This window comes from Dendrobium catenatum, unplaced genomic scaffold (genome assembly GCF_001605985.2).
Source record: "Dendrobium catenatum unplaced genomic scaffold, ASM160598v2 fragScaff_scaffold_1504, whole genome shotgun sequence".
Classification (NCBI taxonomy): Eukaryota; Viridiplantae; Streptophyta; class Magnoliopsida; order Asparagales; family Orchidaceae; genus Dendrobium; species Dendrobium catenatum.
The window spans coordinates 330,079-352,583 of record NW_021319966.1 but is presented as its reverse complement, the minus strand read 5'-3'; the positions used below and the strand labels follow the sequence as shown (position 1 = coordinate 352,583).

Below are 22,505 nucleotides of genomic sequence, written 5' to 3'. Positions count from 1 at the left end.
AGTAATTCTAGATTCAACATATAGCGCAACAACGCTGGGTAGCACCTGGGAAAGAGGAGAGAGAAATCTTTTAAAGACTAAAATTGATATTCAGTATAGACTTCAGTGGAAGTAAAAGTTAATGTTAAATATCATTGTATAATGTTTTCTTAAGTTTGTTTAACTTATGATTTCAATGTGGTGATTTTTTTATCATAAAATTTAACTGGTATTTAAATTTGCATGACTTATTGAGCCTTATAGCTCACCAGTTATTTTATATTGGCTATTGTTGAAGGAAAAGGGAAGGAAAAGGTTGTTGCAGAATAATCTTCAAATTATTAGTTTTATATGTTAATGTTTATCTCTATTTGTGAGTCAACATTTGAGGTATGTAGGCGGTTCAGTAATGTATTATTTTGGATTTCTTTAGTGGCTCTATACTTTGAAGCATTTGTTTTGATGTAATTAAATCTCTATTAGATGCTTCCGTTTATGTACTTAAAGAAATGTTATTAGATGTGCTATTTAAAAACTGAAAAAAAAAATATTATATTTATGTGTACGACATTCTACAATACTATAAAGGGGTTTTGTGGGGCGTTACAATGTCTGTACAGAAACTTACCAGTGATCATAATTGTCAAGCATTATTTAACCCTACCTATTGCTTATTTCAGGACCAATGATCAGGGAAGAAGATTGGACTTGTTAAGGAGAGAGATGGACTGCACTACCTGGAAGAGCTGAACAAATCTAAAAATAACTACTCTATGTTATCCATAGTTGACAAGAAATCTATTATCTGGCTTCATAATTTCAAATTAAGACATCCATCCTGAGATGTCTTAAAACATGCATCCAAAATTTTTTCATAAATTAGAAAATGAATATTTTCGTTGTGAACCATATGAATTAGCCAAATATTAAAGAGTCTCTTTTCCAAACAAAAATGAGAGATGCAATACTCATTTCTATCATATTCATAGTGACATATGGGGATCCTAAAAAATCCTCAATATCTCTAGGGCTCGATTGTTTGCATCTTTCATTTATGATTGTACTCAAGTATCTTTGATCTATCTCATTAAAAATAAATCTGACGTTAGCACCACTCTTCTCATTTTTCACACTATGATCCAGAATCAATTCAGGGTAAAAATAAAAAATTTCATTATGACAATACTAAAAACTACTTCAACCAAACCCTATACTCATATTTTCAAAGTGAAGGTATCATCCACAAGTCTTCCTATGTTCACACCCCACAACAAAATGGGTTGCGGAAAAAAAAAAAAAAGAATTGTCACCTTCTAGCCTCCACTCATGCCTTTCTACACCACCACAAATACCAAAATTTTATTGGGGGAAGCCCTCCTAACTGCCACTTACTTCATAAATCAACTACCTTTAAAAACCTTGGGAATGAAAGCTCCAATGGATATTTTATCATCCTTTTACCCCAAGTTTTGAACCCATAATAAACTTACAGCCAGAATCATTAGGTGCTCTGCCTTTGTTCACATCCACAACCATAATAGAGGAAAATTAGATCCAATGACACTCAAATGTACTTCTATTGGATATTCAACCACTCAAAAATGTTACAAGTATTATCACCCCCCTACAAAAAAACCCTTGTATCCATTGATATAACTTTTGATGAACAAAATCCTACTTTACTAAACCTCATCTTCAGGGGGAGACTGAAAGAGAGGAAGATGAGGAAAGTATGCTTGCACCATTTGACCTTCCTCCACTACCTCAAACTAATCCACCTAAAATCCAAAGTAGGGAATTTAAAGACAAAGCTGCCCTTATATTTGTATATTCCAAGCGCACAAGTTCAAACGGTGCTCTGAAAAATCCAAGAATCTGAACTATCTCTTGAAATTAAGGTCAATTTACTACCTCCCTTATACCCTATAACCAACTCTATATCTTTTAACTTTTCATCCTCACACAAAAACTTCTTGATTACATTTGAAGATATTCATATTTAAAGATATTTTTGAGGCCTTCTCTGATGAATATTGAAAAAATGTCATGAAAGATAAAATGCAGACCCTAAAAAAAAAATACATGGGAGGTCATCAAACTACCAATGGGAAAAAAACTTATCACTGCAAATGGGTGTTCTCAATAAATTACAATGCTGATGGTATATTGGAGAGATACAAGGCAAGACTAGTGGCAAAAGGGTATACTCATACATATGGTATTGATTACTAGGAAATCTTTGCACCCGTAACAAAAATGAACACAGTTAGAATCCTACCTAACTAGCAGCTAATTACAACTGACATCTAAAACAAATGGATGTAAAAAATACATTCCTACATGAGGATCTGGAAAAAGAGATATTTATGGAAATATGATGCATTCATGTTTTTAGTTTATTTTTATTTTGATGTATTTTGAACAATATTAGTTGTGTTTTATATTTTTTTAACCTATCTAATGATGGTGGGCATCCAATGATCATGGTAGGAAGTGCTTGGGCATTGCAATCCATGGGCTTGCTTGCTTTTGGGTCCTTTTTGTCCTTGGGCTGTTTGTTGTTCTCGGTTTGGAGCTGTTTGCTGCTCTCGGGTTGGACCTTGGCTGCTTGGTGATGAGCTTAAAAATGTGGGTTCTACTTGGTGTTATCTCATTAATGTTTGAGCTGAAATTTAGCTCAACAATTGGTGGAATAAATTCTCTTCCTAGCTCATAAATTCAAAAAATGTATGCTCATTATTGTGGAGTGGACTTGTGTCTCTTCCCTTCCCCTTATCTTCTCGGTTTTTGCTGTCTGTTATGTTCCCAAGGTCATTCCCTCTCGGTTTTATCCCCTGGCTGTTTTCCCGTTAAGCTCTACCCTGTTTCCTGTGCTAGCTCTTTGGGTCCATTGCTTGCTAGGCTTCCCGTGACTTCTGGTTGGGTTTCCCGTATTTCTTTCTCCCTGTTTTCTGTGTAGTTTTATGGGATATTATGGTGGCTTTTGGCCTTTCATTTCTCCAAATCTGATTGGATTTGGTTGGAGGTACTGTGGTTGTTTAGCTTCTTTCTTTTGCCTATATAATAGAGATGTTTTTGGTTGAAAAGGGTTGTTGAAAATCTGAGTAAAAAACTCTACAAAAACCTAAGGGTTTCTTCTTGGAAAAGCTTGAGAGCTTGTTTCGCCCCCCTTTCTTCCTCTCTATTTGGTCTTGGCTTCTAACCTCTTCTTCTCTACGCAAGTTCCACTCTACCTGAATCATTCTTCTTGAGCTCTGGAAGTTGTTTGTTGGCTGAAATTTGGAGACATTTATTGGAGGAGTTTAGTAGGACGTTGGACTCATTTGCAGTGGTGGACCTCAGTTTGCAAGCCTAAGCACAATTTTTAAATATTTTCCTACTCTCGTAGCATGTGAGAAAACCGCTAGATGGTTATTCTGAGGATAGCGTTCTTATGTTCTTATTTTGTTTCATTTGATTTGACTTTTGTTTCTTCGAACATTTGTTTGGTTATTTGCAAACTATAGTGAATCGAGTTTAGTTTTTATTTTGTCTTGGTGTTCTCCAATTTGTCTTTTCTCTCTAGTTTGCTCGCACCAGGCTTGGTATCAGAGCGAGTTAGAATATCCTTGGTTTGTGAGTCTTTTTCTTTTGAAATCTAAGATGGCTAATAATCCAGGAGAACGACAAAATGTGATGCAAAAATTGGCGGATTTGCAAAATCAGATGAATGAAATGGCTGACACACTTGCTAATCTAAATATTAACCAACAACATGTCCAAACATATGAAAGCGAAGAAATCCCTAGGAACCAAAATAGGCGATAACGAAATTGAGATTTTGGGATTAAAATTGATGTTCACAACTTTGAAGGAAAATTACAACCTGATCTATTTCTCGAATGACTTGAAAAAATGGATCAATTTTTCGATTGGAAAGAAATTCCTGAAAACAGAAAAGTAAAATTTGCAAGTTTAAAACTCAATGGTGTGGGCTCCGAAAATTCGGCCCCGGCCTCCCCGCCGCTTTTCTTATTCGGCGTGGGAGTTTTAACGAACTAAGTTCCGAGGTAAATTTTGAAAGGCAGATGGGTTTGTAGATAAGACACTACCCAGAGATTTCGCCCTCATTTTACGAGGACTTTATGATCTGAGTTCTGGTTTCCTATAGGCGCAAGCCCCTATAGTTAATTACCCCTCCCGATCACGAGAGAGAACTTTCGATTAAGGCTAGTCGTCGATCAGATATGTAGAATATACGTGTTATCTGGCATATAGTAGCAGCATGGATTAGGAATTTTGGAAATTTGAAGATTTGGATGTTTGATGGTTTTAGAAGGTTTAATATTTTAAAATAGAAATTTCACCATCTTGAACTTAAAGCGGATGGTGGGGGAATGGATGATAGACCCGATCAAGATCCCATGGTTCCGTCATCCCGGGCCATCGTGGTCCCTGGTCTACTTAGTCAGAGGAGGTAGTCGACCCAACCTGACAGAAGTATCCTTGTCGGCAGCCATGGGTTGCTTCGTCCAAGGGGACCTTGTAGAGCGCGGTGTTGAATGTTTGCCTAAGGGGACAAATTTGAATCCACCTTAGCTAACAGAGGGCTTTGTGCCCTATCGATCATATCCTATTGATTCATATCTCAAGGATTTAACGCCATTAAGGAGCGTATTGGCTCTGGCCATAACCGCTATCTGTGGTGCCATTTGGCGGCAAAACCACTGGTTCAGAGGCCCGGGTCATAACCGTTTACCTGCAGTGCCATTTGGCGGCGAAACTGCTGGTTAGAGGACACGTACCACGTCCTTACTAGCAAGAGATTGTTTGAGAATGGATCCTAGTAGATATTTTCGACTAAGCATTTGGCTCTTTGTGAGCTAGAGTTTTATTTAATTTTGTCTGCCCCGGCAAACTGTTGCGGAGGGTGGATGGAATTTGCTTTAAGTACGGATGGATGATTTCAATTTTAATATTTTTGGGATTTTTTGGGTTTTTGAGATTTTTGTGAAAGTTTTCTGGAATTTGGGATTTTTGAGAATTTTCTGGATTTTTGGGATTTTTGTGAGTTTTGAGATTTTTGTGGAGTTTTGGGTGGAGCTTTGGATTTTAATAGACATTTGGATATTTAGGAGACATCTGAAAACATTTGTGAACCCCTCCGGTTGAGATAAACATTCAACACGGCCATCATCGGGGTGTTTGGGGTCATTTCCATTTTCTGGACTGAACCTTGTCGACTCTATCTATTGGTCGATAGAGGATCAGGTTTCGTAGGCTTTATGCCTTATTAGTGATTCATATTGTTGTAGGCCTTGAAGGCCTAAAATAAATATTTTAAAAGCAAATATACCAGTCGCCACAACTTTATATTTGCTTAATGTTTCGAACCATGTCGACTTTTATTGACCCGTATAGAAGGCTCGGTTTCGAACCTGAATTCACTTGTCAACCCGCCGCAGCATCCCTAGACGTCACGTGTGTACCAATAACACGCTCGCCGGGGCCCATGCGGGTTTTTATAATTATTTTCACCCCTTTTAGTGTACCTATGTGTATACAATTTATAGTGCACGTGTAGGGGTACTTTAAAATATTTGTAGACGCCTTCTATCTGCTTGTACGTAGATTGCAGATCCGGTGGCGTGTCGTAGCAGCTTCTGAATTTAATGGTTCGCTGCTTCGTACAGGTAGACTGTCGTGCACTATTTGTTGATTTTCGTAGGCGGGTCATAGTGCACTAACTAATTCCTGCCTTGGATCATTGATGCTTGCATTCATTGCAGTTCTTTCATGTTTGCTTATAGGCAGCGACTTTATGTACAGCGAACTTCCTACAGTGACCCGTAGGAGCTCGCATTTGTTATGTCATTTTGCACTTGCTTGTGGATAGCCTTCTTAGGCACATTTTAAAGAACCAAATATTGCTAACATTCTTCATGATCTATCTGTAATTATCATAATTCTCTCTTGATTGTCGTTGATTTCACTTAACTGGATAAGTGAATTATAATTCTGCCTTTTCAATTATTGAGAAATTTGACATGTCACAAAGACATCTCAGTAAAATAAAGATCTCAATACACGAGATAAGCCTCTTTGTTATAACAGTTTTGTAGATGCTTTCTCCATCATCATCGACTATATTTTATTACATATTAGTAGTTGCTCTATCATCACTTGCAAGTTGAGACTCCTACTGCTTTTTCTTTTACTGCAAATAGATTGCTTTTGGCCCTTGTTCATCACACATTCGTTGCAAGTCCCTCTCACTGGCTTAAACCCAATTCATAATCTCATGTGATCTTGGCAAGTTCAAGCTCTTCCACATTCATTTGAGTTCATCATGGTCTCTTCAAGCTCGAATCCGAGTTCAAAATTCGTTTAAAGTTCAAAGTCATTTGTGACCATTCAAGAGATTTCTTGTCAAAATTGGCTTAAGTATTTTGCTCATTAAGATTTAGTTTCATTCTAATAGTCCAGAAAAAGTCCAAATAATGTCCAAGTCATAGTTCTCATTTGATCAAAAATGAGTTCAAATGTTCAAAGTTTTGAATTCAAACTCTTCTTGATTAAGCTTGATTTTAAATCTTTTGTTCAAGTTTGCATTTAATATGTTAATGTCCACATCCTTGTCCTTTGAGTTCAATCAAGTCCACTGTGGTACTTATAGAGTCCAAGTTCATGTTGTCCCAAACCAAGTTCCATGTTCCAAATTGTTCCAAGTTTGACATTCAGTTCGAGTTCAATTCCACTTGATGTATTAATCAAGTTCCATCTCCTTCACATTTCTTTTTATTTGGATTCAAGTTTGATTAAGTAGATTAAGTCAAGTCCAGAAATCCATTTTGCTCCAAGTCCTTATCCGTATTTCAGACAAAATTTCGGCAGCCTCCTGGCTTCTCCCCCGTTTAGGGGAAAAACCAAGAGGCCGCCTAACCCGCCATGTCATAAAGAGTGCACGGTTGGGTGTTGGTGAGACAGCCGCGGCGGTTGTATTTGTGTTTTTTTCTCCCACCACGCGCACTAAAGGCGTGCTTGGGGTTTTAAAAAGTATTTTTGAAAAAAGCAATTTTGATTTCCCCCCCCGGGGGTACTTATAAGTGATCCCGCCTCGCCGTAGGTGTCGCAGCCCGGGTCCCATCCCACCACGCGCACTAAAGGCGTGCTTGGGACGGTTTTCCGGTCCGACACGAACGTTGAAGCAAGGTTTTGAGTTTAGAAAAGTTCATACCTCCGCGGGGTTGCCGTGGTTGACACGTGATCGAGGGGTCACTCGCCTACCTCGTCGTAGGTGTCCACGCGGGTTCCCTCCTACCACGGGCACTAAAGGCGTGCTTAGGTGGTTTGCCGGTCCGACACGGACATCGAGGAAGGAGAGTGGGGGGGAACACTTTTTAATTCATAATTAATTATGAATCATATATAATTAATTATATTTGACATATAATTAATTATATTCAATTCATAATTAATTATAACTAAAATGTATAAATTATAATTAATGATAAATTAATTATTTTAATATATAATTAACTATTTAAAATTAATTATAAATGTTATCAAGATTTATTTATCGATTAAATTAACAAAAATATAATTAATGTTATTTAATCTATAATTAATTATTTTTTAATTTCAAATTCAATCATAATTAATTAGATTTAATTTAATGATTAATAAAAAACTAATTATAATTAATTATATTTATAATAAAGAATTAATTATATTACTTTAAGTTAATTATAAATAAATAATTTTAATTTATAATCTTTGATAAACTAACTATAATTAATATTATAATTAATTTAACTTAATTATAAATTAAAATAAGATTAAACTTAATCTCATTAAACAGAGAGTTTAAGTCTCTTAAACTCTCTGTTTAAGAGACTCGGCCGAAGAAGCATGCGAATGGTTTGGGAGATTTACGGGATACGGCCGAAGAAGCGCGCAGATGGGAGATTTACAGGATACGGCCGAAGAAGCGCGCGGATGGGAGTGAGTTACCTACACGGGGAGCTCCTGTCGCTACTTCCGATCGAAATGTTACAACTTCCGATCCCAACAGGAAAGGAAAGTTGCCGTTGGAGACAAGCCAAATAGCCACGGCGAGCTCGGAGAAGTAGAGGGCGGCGGGTAGGTAGGAAAAGCTTCCTATCGCTCTCACTCTCACTCTCCTTCTCTCTCTCTCTCTCTCTCTCTCTCTCTCTCTCTCTCTCTCTCTCTCTCTCGGCCGAAGAGTAGCGAGCAGGGCAGGGACGGGAGGAGCAAGGGCTCGGCCTGGTCTCGATCGGAGGGAGGGGTTTGGTTCGGTCTCTGTGGAGATCGGAGGCGGCAGAGGAGAAGAGCTCGTGTGGAGAGGGAGAGCATCGAGTGATCTTCGTGAATGGGAAGGAGTCGTGTGTCGAGTGTGGAGAGCGAGAGGTATCGGGAGGAGAAGCAGCAAACGAAAGCTTGTGTTGGTTCGGTATTTAACGACGAGAACGGGGCAGCGATCGAGAGCTGATTTCAAGCAGGGAATACGGAGAAGCGACCGATTCGACGCTGATGTACAGTACCTCGGCGGAATTTCGGGGATTTGGACGGCTTCTCGACGGATATGAGGATTCCATCCGGGATTTCGGGCAGATATTGTGGATCCGCCGGGTATGATTTTGATTTTTTTTGTTCTACCGGTTAATACATAGAGGTCAACAAATGGTCAAGCTCTTACGTGGTGGAAAAACTTATAAAACAACAGACTTAGGCGTGAAAAAGAGAAGATAGAAAACTGGAAACGAATGAAGGAAAACATGAGAGGAAATTTTTTACCGTCTCATCACGCACGAACACTATTTCAAGAATTCAATAACTTGCGACAAAGAACTCAATCTGTGGAAGAATACACTGAACTGTTTCACAAACTTCAATCAAGAAATGATTTATATGAGTCTGAAGAGAAAACTGTTTCAATATATATTAACGGTCTTAAGTGGCCAATTCATGATCAATTGAATTTGCATCATGTAATAAAAATTGACGAGGCATAACGAATGACATTAAAACTTGAAAAACAACATCAAAGAGAAAGGGGTCATAACAAGATAACAAAAACTTCTAAGCGGCGACCAACTGGCGGGGTTAAAATTCAATCTCAAACTTCTGTGGGAACATCGAGTACTAAAGTTAAATCTTTTGAGAATCAAAATGCAGATAAAGGAAAGGGAATTATGGGATCTAAACCATCTAAACAACCTAAATTAATTGGGTCATATTACAAATGTGGGCTTTATGGTCATCTTTCTGCGGCATGTAGAAAAAACAACCCACCAAGAAACAATTTCATTGAAAACAATAAAGAGGTAGAGGAAGAAAAAGAAAATGAATCTGAAAATGAAAATGACATTGAATTAGAGAAAGTTGATGTCGAGGGAGATGAATGTGAAGAACTTTTGGTAATACGACAAGTCTTAACAACAAAAATTAACAACGGGGATATGTGACTTAGGAGAAACATTTTCAAAACAACTTGTACGGTCGAGGGAAAAATCTGCACTCTTATGATAAACAGTGGAAGTTCTGAAAATTTTGAGTCACAATTTATGGTTGATAAACTCAAATTAAAGTCCAAACCGCTTGCTAAATCTTATAAAATCTCTTGGTTTAAGGAGGGAGGTGAGGTTCCAATCACAAAGCAATGTGTTGTCAACTTAACAATGCGGGGTCATTTAAAGATCAAGTTACTTGTGATGTCGTGCCTCTTGAAGTCTGTCACATTCTGTTGGGTCGACCTAGGCAATTTGATAACAAAATTATTCACAACGGAGAAAAGAACACTTACACTTTGATTCAAAACAACAAGGAATTCACTCTCTATCCTCAAAAACATGTGCCTGACTCGCCTGCTAAAAATAACAAGGTTACCAAAATAAACACTCCTGAACTGCTATTGAATGCGAATGATTTGAAACACTGATGCAGGCAGAAATCCGGGGGATGGGGCACCCGAGGACCTCCGCCGGCAAATGTAAAATGACCACACTAAATCGCCCGAAATAGAGAAACGAGCAAACTCTTACATTTCAAATTAAACTAAGTAGCATAAATTAAAAACTACAAACGACAATTTTATAATTTTGACACTTAAGAACTCGACTCAAACAAGACAGACACCCTAAAATTGCTTCACATAAAGAAGAGGGATATAGGTGAGGTGTAAACTTGCGGAGAGACGAAAGATATTAGAAGCCCGAGAAGAATGGTGGAAAGAGCTCGCAAGATTTCCAGAGGAGAAGAGAAAAAGAAGGTGGACAAAGCTCGCAAGCTTTTCCAAGAAACCCGCAGGTTTACTTTTCCAAAAATCACATATCATTCACTATTTTAAAACATTACAAACCATTACATATATATAGGTATGAGAAGGGAATACAAAAGGACACGACATTGAATTCACACAAGAATCCAAGCAACACAAGCACGGAAATGCCCCCATGGTATTCACGGAAAACAGCCCAGCTCAGGAACCGAAGGAGCAACCACGGAAACCAAAGGAGCCGCACGGAACCGAGGCGCCAAAGCCACGGGAAAACTCCCAGGCTCGAAAAACCAGCAACCAGCCGGAAATACAAGGGGCAATGGCACGGAAAACAGCAGCCCATCGTGGAAGCCAAGGGGCCACGGCATGGACAAAACAACTTCCTTGGGATTCCAAAAGCCTTTTTGGAAACACAAGAGACAACTTAAATGAAAACATTAAAAGTTATAATAAAAGTACATTAATTAAAAGATAACTATGAACTAAAACTTAGCTAATAATGAGTTAACCCTTAGTTTAATAAGTGAACTAAAGACCAGCTCATAAATGAGCTAAATTTCAGCTCAAATTTGATTGAGCTTGTAAACTCGAGGGAAGCCAAAATTGATTTATTTTGGACATGAGTTGACCCCCCACTTTGTCTACATAAGACTCCCCTTCTTCAAAACTCCTCTGCCGATGAGTTAGCTTTTGGTTTCTTTCGAGGAGGTGAAGACGGTGCATCCAATTCATTGATCAAATCTTCATATTTCTGTATGATCTCATCTCGTTCTCTCAGGAATTTATCATGTAAACGCTGCTTTTTCTTCATGTATCTTTCTGTACGTAAGTGCATCCATGATTGAAGTTTGTATAGTTCATACTCCAGATGATTTGTTGACTTTGATGGAATCCACCTATCCATAGAATCTTCAATTTCATCTGGCTTGCTTTCTTCTGTCTTTTTGTCTTTTTTCATTTTTTTAAATGACTAAAAAAAAGACTCAACCAAAATTTAGACTCAAAATACTTTCAAAACTCACCAACCTAAAAAAAATTAAGACTCACAATAAGACTCACGACAAAACTTACAAGACTCACAACTTGACTTGACATGACAAAACAAAACTTGACAACCAAATTAAGACTTGACAACCAAATCCTAGGACTCCCAAAATTGCTCTGATACCAAATGATGCGGGCAGAAATCCGGGGGATGGGGCACCAGAGGACCTCCGCCGGCAAATGTAAACTGACCACACTAAATCGCCCGAAATAGAGAAACGATAAAACTCTTACATTTCAAATTAAACTAAGCAATAGAAATTAAAAACTACAAACGACGATTTTATAATTTTGACACTTAAGAACTTGACACAAACAAGACAGACACCCTAAAATTGCTTCACTTAGAGAAGAGGGATACAAGTGAGGTGTAAACTTGCGGAGAGACGAAAGAGATTAGAAGCCCGAGAAGAAGGGTGGAAAGAGCTCGCAAGATTTCCATATGAGATGAGAAATACAAAAAGACACGGTATTGAATTCATACAAGAATCCAACAACACAAGCACGGAAATCCCCCCATGCTATTAAAGGAAAACAGCCCTGCCCAGGAACCGAAGGAGCAACCACGGGAACCAAAGGAGCCGCACAGAACCGAGGCGCCAAAGCCGCGGGAAAACTCCCAGGCTCGGAAAACCAGCAGCCAGCCGGAAATCCAAGGGGCAATGGCACGGAAAACAACAGCCCATCGTGGAAGCCAAGGAGCCACGGCATGGGGAAAACAAAACTTCCTTGGGATTCCAAAAGCCATTTTGGAAACCCAAGAGACAACTTAAATGAAGCATTAAAAACTATAATAAAAGTACATTAATTAAAAGATAACTATGAACTAAAACTTATTCTATGAGTTTTTTGATATATGAAGCCAAAATTGATTTATTTTGGACATGAGTTAACCCCCCCTTTGTCTACATCAATCACTCTGAAGTAGCTTACTTGGTTTTGGGAAAAAAACTGATTATGTTCTTCAAATTTCAAATGAAATTCGACCTTTATTTGATGAGTTTTCTGATATATATATCACATGAGGAACTCCCTGTAGGTTTACCACCGATGAGAGAAATTCAACATCATATTGATTTAATACCTGGAGCCACTTTGCCTAACCTTCCTCATTACAGGATGAGTCCAACTGAACATGCTCAAATTTTTAAAAAAGTAACTGATTTGTTAGAAAAGGGTTTGATTAAAGAAAGTTTAAGTCCTTGTGATGTGTTTGTTTTATTAACTCCAAAAAAGATGGAACGTGGAGAATGTCTGTGGATAGTAGGGCAATAAATAAAATCACCATTAAATATCGATTTCTTATTCCTAGGCTGAATGACATGCTAGATATGTTAAGTAGTGCAAAAATCTTTTCTAAAATTGATTTGAGAAGTGGGTATCACCAAATAAGAATAAGGTCCGGGGATGAATGGAAAACTGCTTTTAAAACAAAAGAAGGTTTGTATGAATGGCTTGTGATGCCTTTTGGTCTTTCAAATGCTCCGAGCACTTTTATGAGAACTATGAACCATGTTTTGAGATCTTTTATTGGAAAGTTTGTTGTGGTTTATTTTGATTTATAATATTCATCCTTCTGAGCACTCTAATCATGTGAGACAAGTGTTACAAACTCTAAGGGAACAAAAGCTATACATCAATCTTAAAAAATATTAATTTATGACTTCGAGCTTAACATTTTTGGGTTTTATTATTTTTGCTGAGGGGATAAAAGGTGATCCGATAAAAATTGAGGCAATTCAAAGTTGGCTCACTCCTAAAAACATAAGTGAGGTGAGAGGATTTCATGATTTGTCTTCTTTTTATCGAAATTTTATTAAGAACTTCAGTTCTCTGATTGCTCCTATTACTGATTGTTTGAAAAAGGGAATATTTAGGTGGACACCTCAAGCTGAACAAACTTTTGAAATCATTAAGAAAAAAATGAGTCAAGCTCCCATTCTTAGCTTGCCAAATTTTGAAAACATTTTTTAGGTTGATTGCGATGCTTCTCATGTTCGTATTGGTGCTGTACTTAGTCAAGAGGGAAAACTTATTGCTTACTTTAGTGAAAAACTGAATGATGCTCGATCCAAATATTCTACTTACGACTTGGAGTTTTATTCTATTGTTCAAGCTTTGAAATTCTGGAGATGTTATTTGATTCAATGGGAATTTGTCTTAAATATTGATCATAAAGAACTTCGTTTTCTGGGCTCTCAAAAAAATTTGAATAAAATGCATACTAAGTGGGTTTCCTTTTTGCAAGAGTATACTTTTCATATCAAACATAAAACTGGTGTTTTAAACAAAGTTGTTGATGCTTTAAGCCGAATATCTCATTTATTGGTAACTAATACTACTATTCAGTTTGCTATTCATCAAGGGTTTTTGTTTAAGGGATCTAGACTTTGCATAACAAAAAATTCTTTAAGAGAACAACTTGTACCTGAACTTCATAGTGGGAGATTGAGTGGACATTTTGGGCAGGGAAAAACTGTTGTTTTGGTTGAGGAAAAATATTTCTGGCCTCATATGAGAAAACAAATTGCTAAGCTGGTGAAACAATGCAAAATTTGTCAGGCTTTTAAAGGAACTTCTCAAAATACTAGTTTGTATACTCCTCTGCCTATTCCAAATAAACCTTGGGAGGATATCTCTATGAATTTTATTTTGGGTTTACCTGTTACTACTAGAAAGTTTGATTCTATTTTTGTGGTGGTGGATCGCTTTAGCAAAATGGCACATTTTATTGCTTGCAAGAAAACATCTGATACCTCATATATTGCTGATTTATATTTTAAAGAAATTGTTCGTTTTCATTGTATTCCTCGCACTTTTACTTTTGATAGATATACTAGATTTTTGAGTCATTTTTGGAGAACACTTTGGGTAAAATTAGGAACTACTCTTCAATTTAGCAGTGCATATCATCCACAAACTGACGGACAAACGGATGTTATCAATCGAAGTTTTGGAAACTTATTGAGATGCCTAGCAGGTGAGAAACCATCCCAATGGGATTTGATTTTTCCCCAAGCTAAATTTGCTTACAATAATTCTGTTAATCGCACCACTGGTAAAACTCCATTTGAAATCATTTATGGTCAGCTTATACCTCACATTTTAGATAGAAATTGTTTGCCTTTGCCAAATAAAATTAGTGTTGAAGCTTTTGAAACCTTTGACTATATCAAAACGGTCCAACAAGTTCTTGAAAAACTGCGAATGGCTAATGTTAAATATAAAACTAATGCTGCAAACATCGTAGAGAAGTGTATTTCAAAGAAAGAGATTTGGTTATGGCTTACTTTCGTCGCCAACGATTTATGTTGGTACTTTTGGAAAATTAAGCAGGAAGAAGTTTGGGCCTTTTCGTGTTCTAAAAAAATTGGGCTCAAATGCTTATCTCTTAGATCTTCCTTCTACTGTTGGCACTTCTCCTGTGTTTAAAGTTTTTGATCTTTCTTTATATGAAGGAAATTCTGAAGATCATGTGGAAATTGAAACTTTACCACTCTCCACTTATGTTTTAAGTTATGATGAACAGGTTTAACATATTATTGATGTCAAGGTTACTAAAACTCGGCATGGCAAACACATGAGGTTCTTGGAAAATAGAAGAATCGTCCTTTGACAGACTGTACTTGGATGGATGCAAATGAGCTTAAAAAGCATTATCCATAGCTTTATAAAAGAATTATGGAAGCTTTCTCATCAGGAGATGAGATTTTTCCACCAGGCGAGAATTGATGCATTAATGTTTTTTAGTCTATTTTTGTTTTGATGTATTTTGAACAATATTAGATGTCCTTTATATTTTTTTTAAGTTATCCAATGAGGGTGGGCATCCAATGATCATGGTAGGAAGTGCTTGGGCATTGCAATCCTTGGGCTTGCTCGCTTTTAGGTCCTTTTTGTCCTTAGGCAGCTTGCTGTTCTCGGTTTGGAGCTGTTTGCTGCTCTCGGGTTGGACCTTGGGTGCTTGGTGATGAGCTTAAAAATGTGGGTTCTACTTGGTGTTAGCTCATTAATGTTTGAGCTGAAGTTTAACTCAATAATTGGTGGAATAAATTCTCTTCCTAGCTCATAAATTCAAAAAGGTATGCTCATTATTGTGGAGTGGACTTGTGTCTCTTTCCTTCCCCTTGTCTTCTCGATTTCTGTTGTCTCTTGCTGTTCCCGTGGTCACCCCCTCTCGGTTTTATCCCCTGGCTGTTTTCCCATGAAGCTCTGCCCTATTTCCCGTGCTGGCTCTTCGGGTCCCTTGCTGGCTGGGCTTCCCGTGACTTCTGGCTGGGTTTCCCGTATTTCTTTCTTCCTATTTTCTGTGCAGTTTAATGGGATATTATGGTGGCTTTTGGCCTTTCATTTCACCAAATCTGATTGGATTTGGTTGGAGGTGTTGTGGCTATTTAGCTTCTTTTTTTGTCTATATAACAGAGATGTTTTGGGTTGAAAAGGGTTGTTGAAAATCTGAGTAAAAACTCTACAAAAACCTAAGGGTTTCTTCTTCGAAAAGATTGAGAGCTTGTTCCACCCCCCCCCCCTTCCTCCTCTATTTCGTCTTGGCTTCTAACCACTTTTTCTCTACGCAAGTTCCACTCCACTTATATCCTTCTTCTTGAGCTCTGGAAGTTGTTTGTTGGCTGAAATTTGGAGACATTTGTCGGAGGAGTTTGGTAGGACGTTGGACTCATTTGTAGTGGTGGACCCTCGGTTTGCAAGCCTAAACACAATTTTTAAATATTTTCCTACTCTCGTTGCATGTGAGGAAACCGCTAGACGGTTATTCTGAGGATAGCGTTTTATGTTCTTATTTTATTTCGTTTGATTTGATTTTTGTTTCTTCGAACGTTTGTTTGTTTATTTGCAAACTATAGTGAATCGAGTTTAATTTTTATTTTGTCCTGTTGTTCTCCAATTGTCTTTTCTCTCTAATTTGCTCGCATCAAAATACCAACAGGATTTATGAAAAAATCTGGAGATAACAAGGTGTGCAGGTTAAAATAGGCTCTATATGGGCTTAAACAATCACCAAGGGCTTCGTTTAGAAGATTCTCAAAATTCATGTTTCTTAATGGATATCAACAGAATCAAGGGGACCATACACTATTCTTTAAACACTCAAACTCAGGGAAAGTCACAATACTATTAGTCTATGTGGGTGATATTATCTTAATTGAGAATGATGAAAATGAGAAAGTAAGTCCAAGGAAAAATCTTACCAAGAAATTTAATATTAAAGAGCTTGAGAGACAAATAATTTCTTGGAATTGATGTAGCTCACTCCAACAGAGGAATCTTCATCTCACAACAAGAATACATTAAACACCTTTTGAATGAGACAGTAAAACTAACATGTAAATCAGCAGCAACACCAGTATAACCAAATCTCAAATTGGGGGAGGCTAAAGAAGATCTAGATGTAGATAAGGGTGCTTACCAGAGACTTGTGAGAAAATTGATCTACATTTCCCACACCAGACCAGATATAGCATTTGCTGTGAGTATGGTCAGTCAATTCATGCAAAAACCAAAACAAATACATGCAAGTGGTAGACAGAATACTGCACTACCTTAATGGAAACCCAAGGAAAGAGATTCTCTTTAGAGGAGATCAAGGAATAACCCTAGAAGCATACACTGATGCTGATTATGCAGGATCACCAGTAGACAAAAGATTCACTTCTGGGTACTACACAATCCTTAGAGGAAATCTAGTTACATAGAGAAGCAAGAAAGAGAATGTGGTGGCAAGATCTAGTGCAGAAGCAAAATATAGAACTATGGCCTTGAGAATATGTGAGATACTATGGATCATAATGATTCTAGAAGATCTAATGATCAAATGGGATGAACCCATGAAATTGCATTATGAAAACAAGTCAGCAATCAACATAGCTCACAATCCCGTCCAGCATGACAAAACCAAGTACATAGAAGTGGACAGACATTTTATAAAAGAAAATTTTGACAGTGGTCTTGTATGTATCAACCATGTATCATCAAAAGATCAACTTGCTAACATCCTTACCAAAGAATTGGATAACATTGTCTTTCTTAGAATGATTGTTAAGCTGGAAATGACATATCCATATTCCCCAACTTGAGGGGGAGTGTTAAATCTTAGTCGATCATCGAGAAGAGATCCTACAATCCCAAATTAGGATCCGTGGGAAGCCCATCAGGATTACGCCTAAATCACGATGATTTCCTTCCATGGTTAAGTAGTTAACTTAGGAAGGAATATATGAGGGCAATAATGTCTGATTTTGTAGTTATTTGTTACTTTTTAAGATATCCTGGATAGATCTATAAATAAGAATGAAGCTTGTGTAGTAAAATAAGTTTTTTTCCCCTCAAACTCCTGATTTCAACACTTACAAAGATAACAAAGAGGAGAAAAATGGGGTTTAGATTTCGAGAATAATTTATCGTAAATTGCTTATCTTAACATACTCTCACTAATCTTTTTTATAACCCAAAGGGAGTCTAGACGTGTATGAAGGTTGCACTGCTCCCTATGACTAGAAATAGTATCCATGGCTTGATTTGGAAGATTTGATACTATTGTTCAGAAGTCTGATAAGATTCCTAGAGAGGAATATTAGCCTATTTTCTATTATCACGCGCCTCATTATACATTTATCTATTTTGCTAACAGTGTGAATAACAGTTATCACAAGAAGTGACGATGAAGGTGTTTTCAAATAAAGATATACAGGCAAAGCCACACCTCTTCAATCATTTTTAGACGAGGCAAACTCGAATGACTCCTGGGCATTAAGGTGGTTCAATCGATTACAGTTAAATACATTGTAGGAGTCATTTAAATGGGATTACAGATACATTGAGAAACTCCAATGGATCCAAAAGTTAGACAAGATGAGCCTTTACCCATTCTAAGTAAATATCAAAGAATTTCTCAGAATTAAATAATTTCACGACTACTCATATGAAAATTTCATTTATTGTAACTGTAATCAATAAGTTTCAACAATCTCCACAGAATAGTAATCAGCATGTTGTCATTCACACCCTCAAATATATTTAAACGGGCACTAGGCTAAGGTTCGGAAAGAATTAAATAGTCAAGTGATTGACACTAATGCAAATTAGGCAAGGTCTACATCTTGGGGACAACTTGAAGCCTTGAGAGACTAAGAATAGAATTTTGTTGCTGGCTCAACAACTCAACTACTTAGTTAAAATATCAAGCAATGACTCTCGGTAAAAGCACAAGTGATCTGATATTGTTGATCAAGTCTTGCAATTGCAACGACTAAAATTTGGAAAAATATGCTAGATCAAGCAGCATTGCATATTGCCTCCAACCCATTTTTTTTCATGCAAGTACTAAATACATTGAGATTGAATGTCATTTTACATAAGAAAGATTCTTTCATATATATATATATGAAAAAAAGCGCTTCTTGCAATCTTAGGGCATATACCTTGAAGTGAATGATGAAATAGTAAATGCACTTGTAACTTTTTTTATTAAATGTTTATTGTTGGAAACGTAAAATATAGATTTAGTTGTATTTACTGTTTTCAGCTGTTATTCAGTTGAGGTTATTAGGTCAGAATGAATTATAAATTGATTTTCCCCTTTCGTCTCTCCCATTTTTTCAAAGTACAATAGAAAGGAAAATGAGCTAAGAACTGAAGTATCTTATCCGCATTGTATATACCTGAATGCATTGAGTCAGAAGTGGTGATAACTCCCTTTTAAAATTATCCCTAATCAATCCAAAAATCTTCTCCAAACAAGCAGCCAATTGTTGCTTAAATAGTAGAGCAGGATACTTGGCATCAACATGTGAAGTGCCATCTTCAGATCCAATGAGCTTCAATGGAGACCTTAAGGCCTGTAATAGGTACAGGAAGGGTGATAGTGAGTAAGCCAACAAAATAATCTGAAAAGCAATAGATACAAGTCAAAGACCACAGAAAGTAAAAAGAGTCTGAAAGGGACTACATGTTAAGTAAAATATTTTCTTTGTATAGAACAGCATGTTAAGTTTTTGCAGAATGGTGAGTTACCGGAAAAGAGAGTTTAATAAACAAATATCTTGTTTTCATCAATCCAACTCACCTGGGCCATCCTCCCACTTAAGCCTGTTGATCCAGCTGAACGCCGATTAGGTGTCTTTAGAAAAATATTTGATCTTAGATTTCTCTGCAGGAGGCATAGAAGGGCAGACGTATTTGATAACCAGTATGGCAAGATATCTTCATTCTCCCTTTCCACCTGGAGTTTATACTAACAGAAAAATGAGTTTCCCTAGCTTGTTAGCAAAAAAAAATCAGTTAAAGAGAAACAATGGTATATCAGAGAAAAGACACGTGCCAGATAAATATGACCTGAAGAACATTATTGACTGCCTCAATTATGCTGTCAAATAAAGCAGTCCTCTCGGCCTCAAAGGCTCTCCATTGGAGAAGACATCTATATAAGATACATGCCGCAACAGGTTTACCATCTTTAAAACCAAACGTTTCATTGATGCATCCAAAAACCAGATCATAATTTTCCTGCATATAAGTTTCATTTAAATCGAGACCAAAACAACCAAAAATGGATACTCAAAAGTAAAATTTGTTGGTTTTCAATAATTTCACGCCCAACATGCAGAATAGAGTCCAGGGGGTTACAAAATTAAATATCTCAATTGCTCATTTTGATAACTTCTAGAAATGCAAAAGAAGTTACAACAGTATAGCGCAATATCAGGAAAACACCTCATATCTCTCAAGGTTCATTCTTGGTCGATGTGAATCAGACATGCTTTTGGGGACAGCAACAGGATAATTTGTTTGTGTGGGAGTTTCCTGTAGGTATAAATTTACAACGATAAAAAAATTTTCAAAACAGTAAACCAAGCATAAAAGTAGGAGTATATTAAGTTTTTATAAATGGACTTACAAATCTAAGCTCCTTTTTGGTATCCGAAAGAATGAACCCACTGGGATACTTCTGTTTTCATAACACAAGAATTTTAGATCTAATCTGACTAATTAAAAATAAATGTTGATAACATCAAGAGAATATTTGCCACCAAAAAAAAAGGTATACATCTATAACAGAAGACATGTAACAAATTTACCTCTCGTAAAGATTTTGTAACGGCAGCTAGGTTATTCAATGGAGAATTGTTCATAGCGTTTTGCCTTAGAATGCGATTTTCATCTTGTAAATTAGACAGTTTCTCCTCCAAGCTAGAACACAAATAAACAAAGTCTAAATATGGAAAAAATGGCAAAACCTAAATTTCTAAAAACTTTAAAGGGGAAGTGTAAAGGTGAAAGAGGCCAGGAGCTACAAATTTAAACATATAAAGAATCACAAGCAACATTTATAGATATATATGCTTAGAATATGAATGATAAATTAAAAAAAGAAAAAATTGCCAACATACATCAAGCATTACCTCTGCAGATTATGCTGAAGGCCCACAAATTTTTTTTCTGTTTCCTGTAATTTTTCTAAAGTCACCAAACTATCCTTCTGAGATTTTTGCAGTTCATTCTCCAATTCAAAGCTTCTTTTACCCAGAGACTCCATTGAGATCTTAGAAAAATAAAGAAAGAGCATTACACGTTTGACTAATAAAGGAAAAAATAATAATAACGGATACGAATCAAAACTTGCCTATAGATAGGTGAAATTAAAGAGGACAGAGCAGTTTATTTACATGCACAACTCAAATTATCAATTCATAGGGAACAAAGTACAACGTAAACTCCCTTCACAAGTTAAGATATAGTTACGGCTTCTGAAAATGTTGAACGATTCCCCTGCCAGAAGCTTAGAAATAATATGTTACTGTAAATATAACAATAGTTGGTACCTGCCAATTCGCTTAAGTTTACTAACAAGTCTAATATGATGCAAGGCCGTTGTGTTCACTAGTATAATAACAGGCTCCCATGAGATTTTCATATGATTGCGAAAGCATAAAGATCACAACATAACTGATTCCCATGGACTCCCTGGACTTGTACAATACACGAGATCACAAGATATTAATACAAATCCCGCCAAAAACACATTACTAAAATATGCATGAAACGGTACTCCAATGCACCATATAAAAGCCAAAAAAAGGAAATCTGGAATATATAGGCATGAAAACAAACTAAGCCAAAGAAGAAAGGATGATGCTATGGCTAACAAGACAGTCCATCCAGAAAGCCAGAAATAAGATCACGAAATAATAAATCAACTCAAAGCTATCTGAAAATAATCAAGAAAATAAATTTTTTTCTAAACCTTCAGAAAATGGTTCTCCTTCTGTATTCCAGTCAATTTATCAAGATTATGTTGCAAAGTTGCCTTGTCCTTTCTCAGCATATTTATCTCACTTAAAAGAGAAGAGCTCCTATTGCATTCACCATCAATGACAAATTTGGCAGCATTTAACTCAGCATGCAATAATTCCAAAGATTTCTGAAGTTTTGAAACCTCAACATGTTTGGCCTCTTCAGCAGCAGTCTGGATGATTGGCATTATAAATATAACAAGCAGCAATGTCAAAAATTTACTTAAAACAAAATAATCGCAGTATAGAAACTAAACCTGAAAAATGTTCAATCATAAATAAAAGTCCGCTTTTCACAAAAGAAACAAATTCTTTAAATGTTCAATTTAAGTTATAATAGTACAGTTCCACTCGTATATTTAAGGAATATTAAGTTTTCAAAAAGCAAGAGGTAAAGTACATGGAATTCATGACTAGAATCAGCATACGTGCTATCAACTTTTTTCTAAATGTAGCATGCTACCACTATTTTCATGATTTATTTGCTAAAAGGCTCAGCTTATTCTAGAAGAGGATTTCAAAGTTTGCCTAGAGTAATATCCACCTATATACCTGATGAGTCAAAAATTGTTTTGCCAAAATCAATAGAATTGCAACCTGATTTCAAATATATAGAAGTCTGAAATAATACTAAAATATGAAGTAAAATAACTGAGGAAACGAGAGATAATATTTGTATGAATTTTATAGAAACATGAAATAGAAAGAGAGACCACGTGGGAGAAAGAGTCAGAAATGAGAGTTCAATATCCACTTTTATTCAATTAAGGTATGTCTATTTAATTTGCATTTAAATTTTTGGGGAGATTGTAAGAACCAGTTGGTTCGGTTCAACCGAACCGAACCACTAACTAAAGCGCAACAAGCGAACGAAGCAGGCGATCGAGCGAGCGAGC

General features: G+C 36.6%; 1 protein-coding gene across 1 annotated transcript in view; it reads right to left on the bottom strand.

The window, feature by feature from the left end:
- LOC110095675 (protein OPAQUE1) overlaps positions 1-22,505 on the bottom strand; it is a gene marked incomplete in the record, with an annotated part of 123,054 nt that overhangs the window by 24,687 nt on the left and 75,862 nt on the right. The window contains 8 exon segments of the mRNA XM_028700385.1: positions 18,979-19,155; positions 19,383-19,538; positions 19,652-19,822; positions 20,030-20,119; positions 20,214-20,264; positions 20,395-20,506; positions 20,719-20,858; positions 21,561-21,782. Of these exon segments, the coding sequence (XP_028556218.1) occupies positions 18,979-19,155; positions 19,383-19,538; positions 19,652-19,822; positions 20,030-20,119; positions 20,214-20,264; positions 20,395-20,506; positions 20,719-20,858; positions 21,561-21,782 (1,119 nt within the window).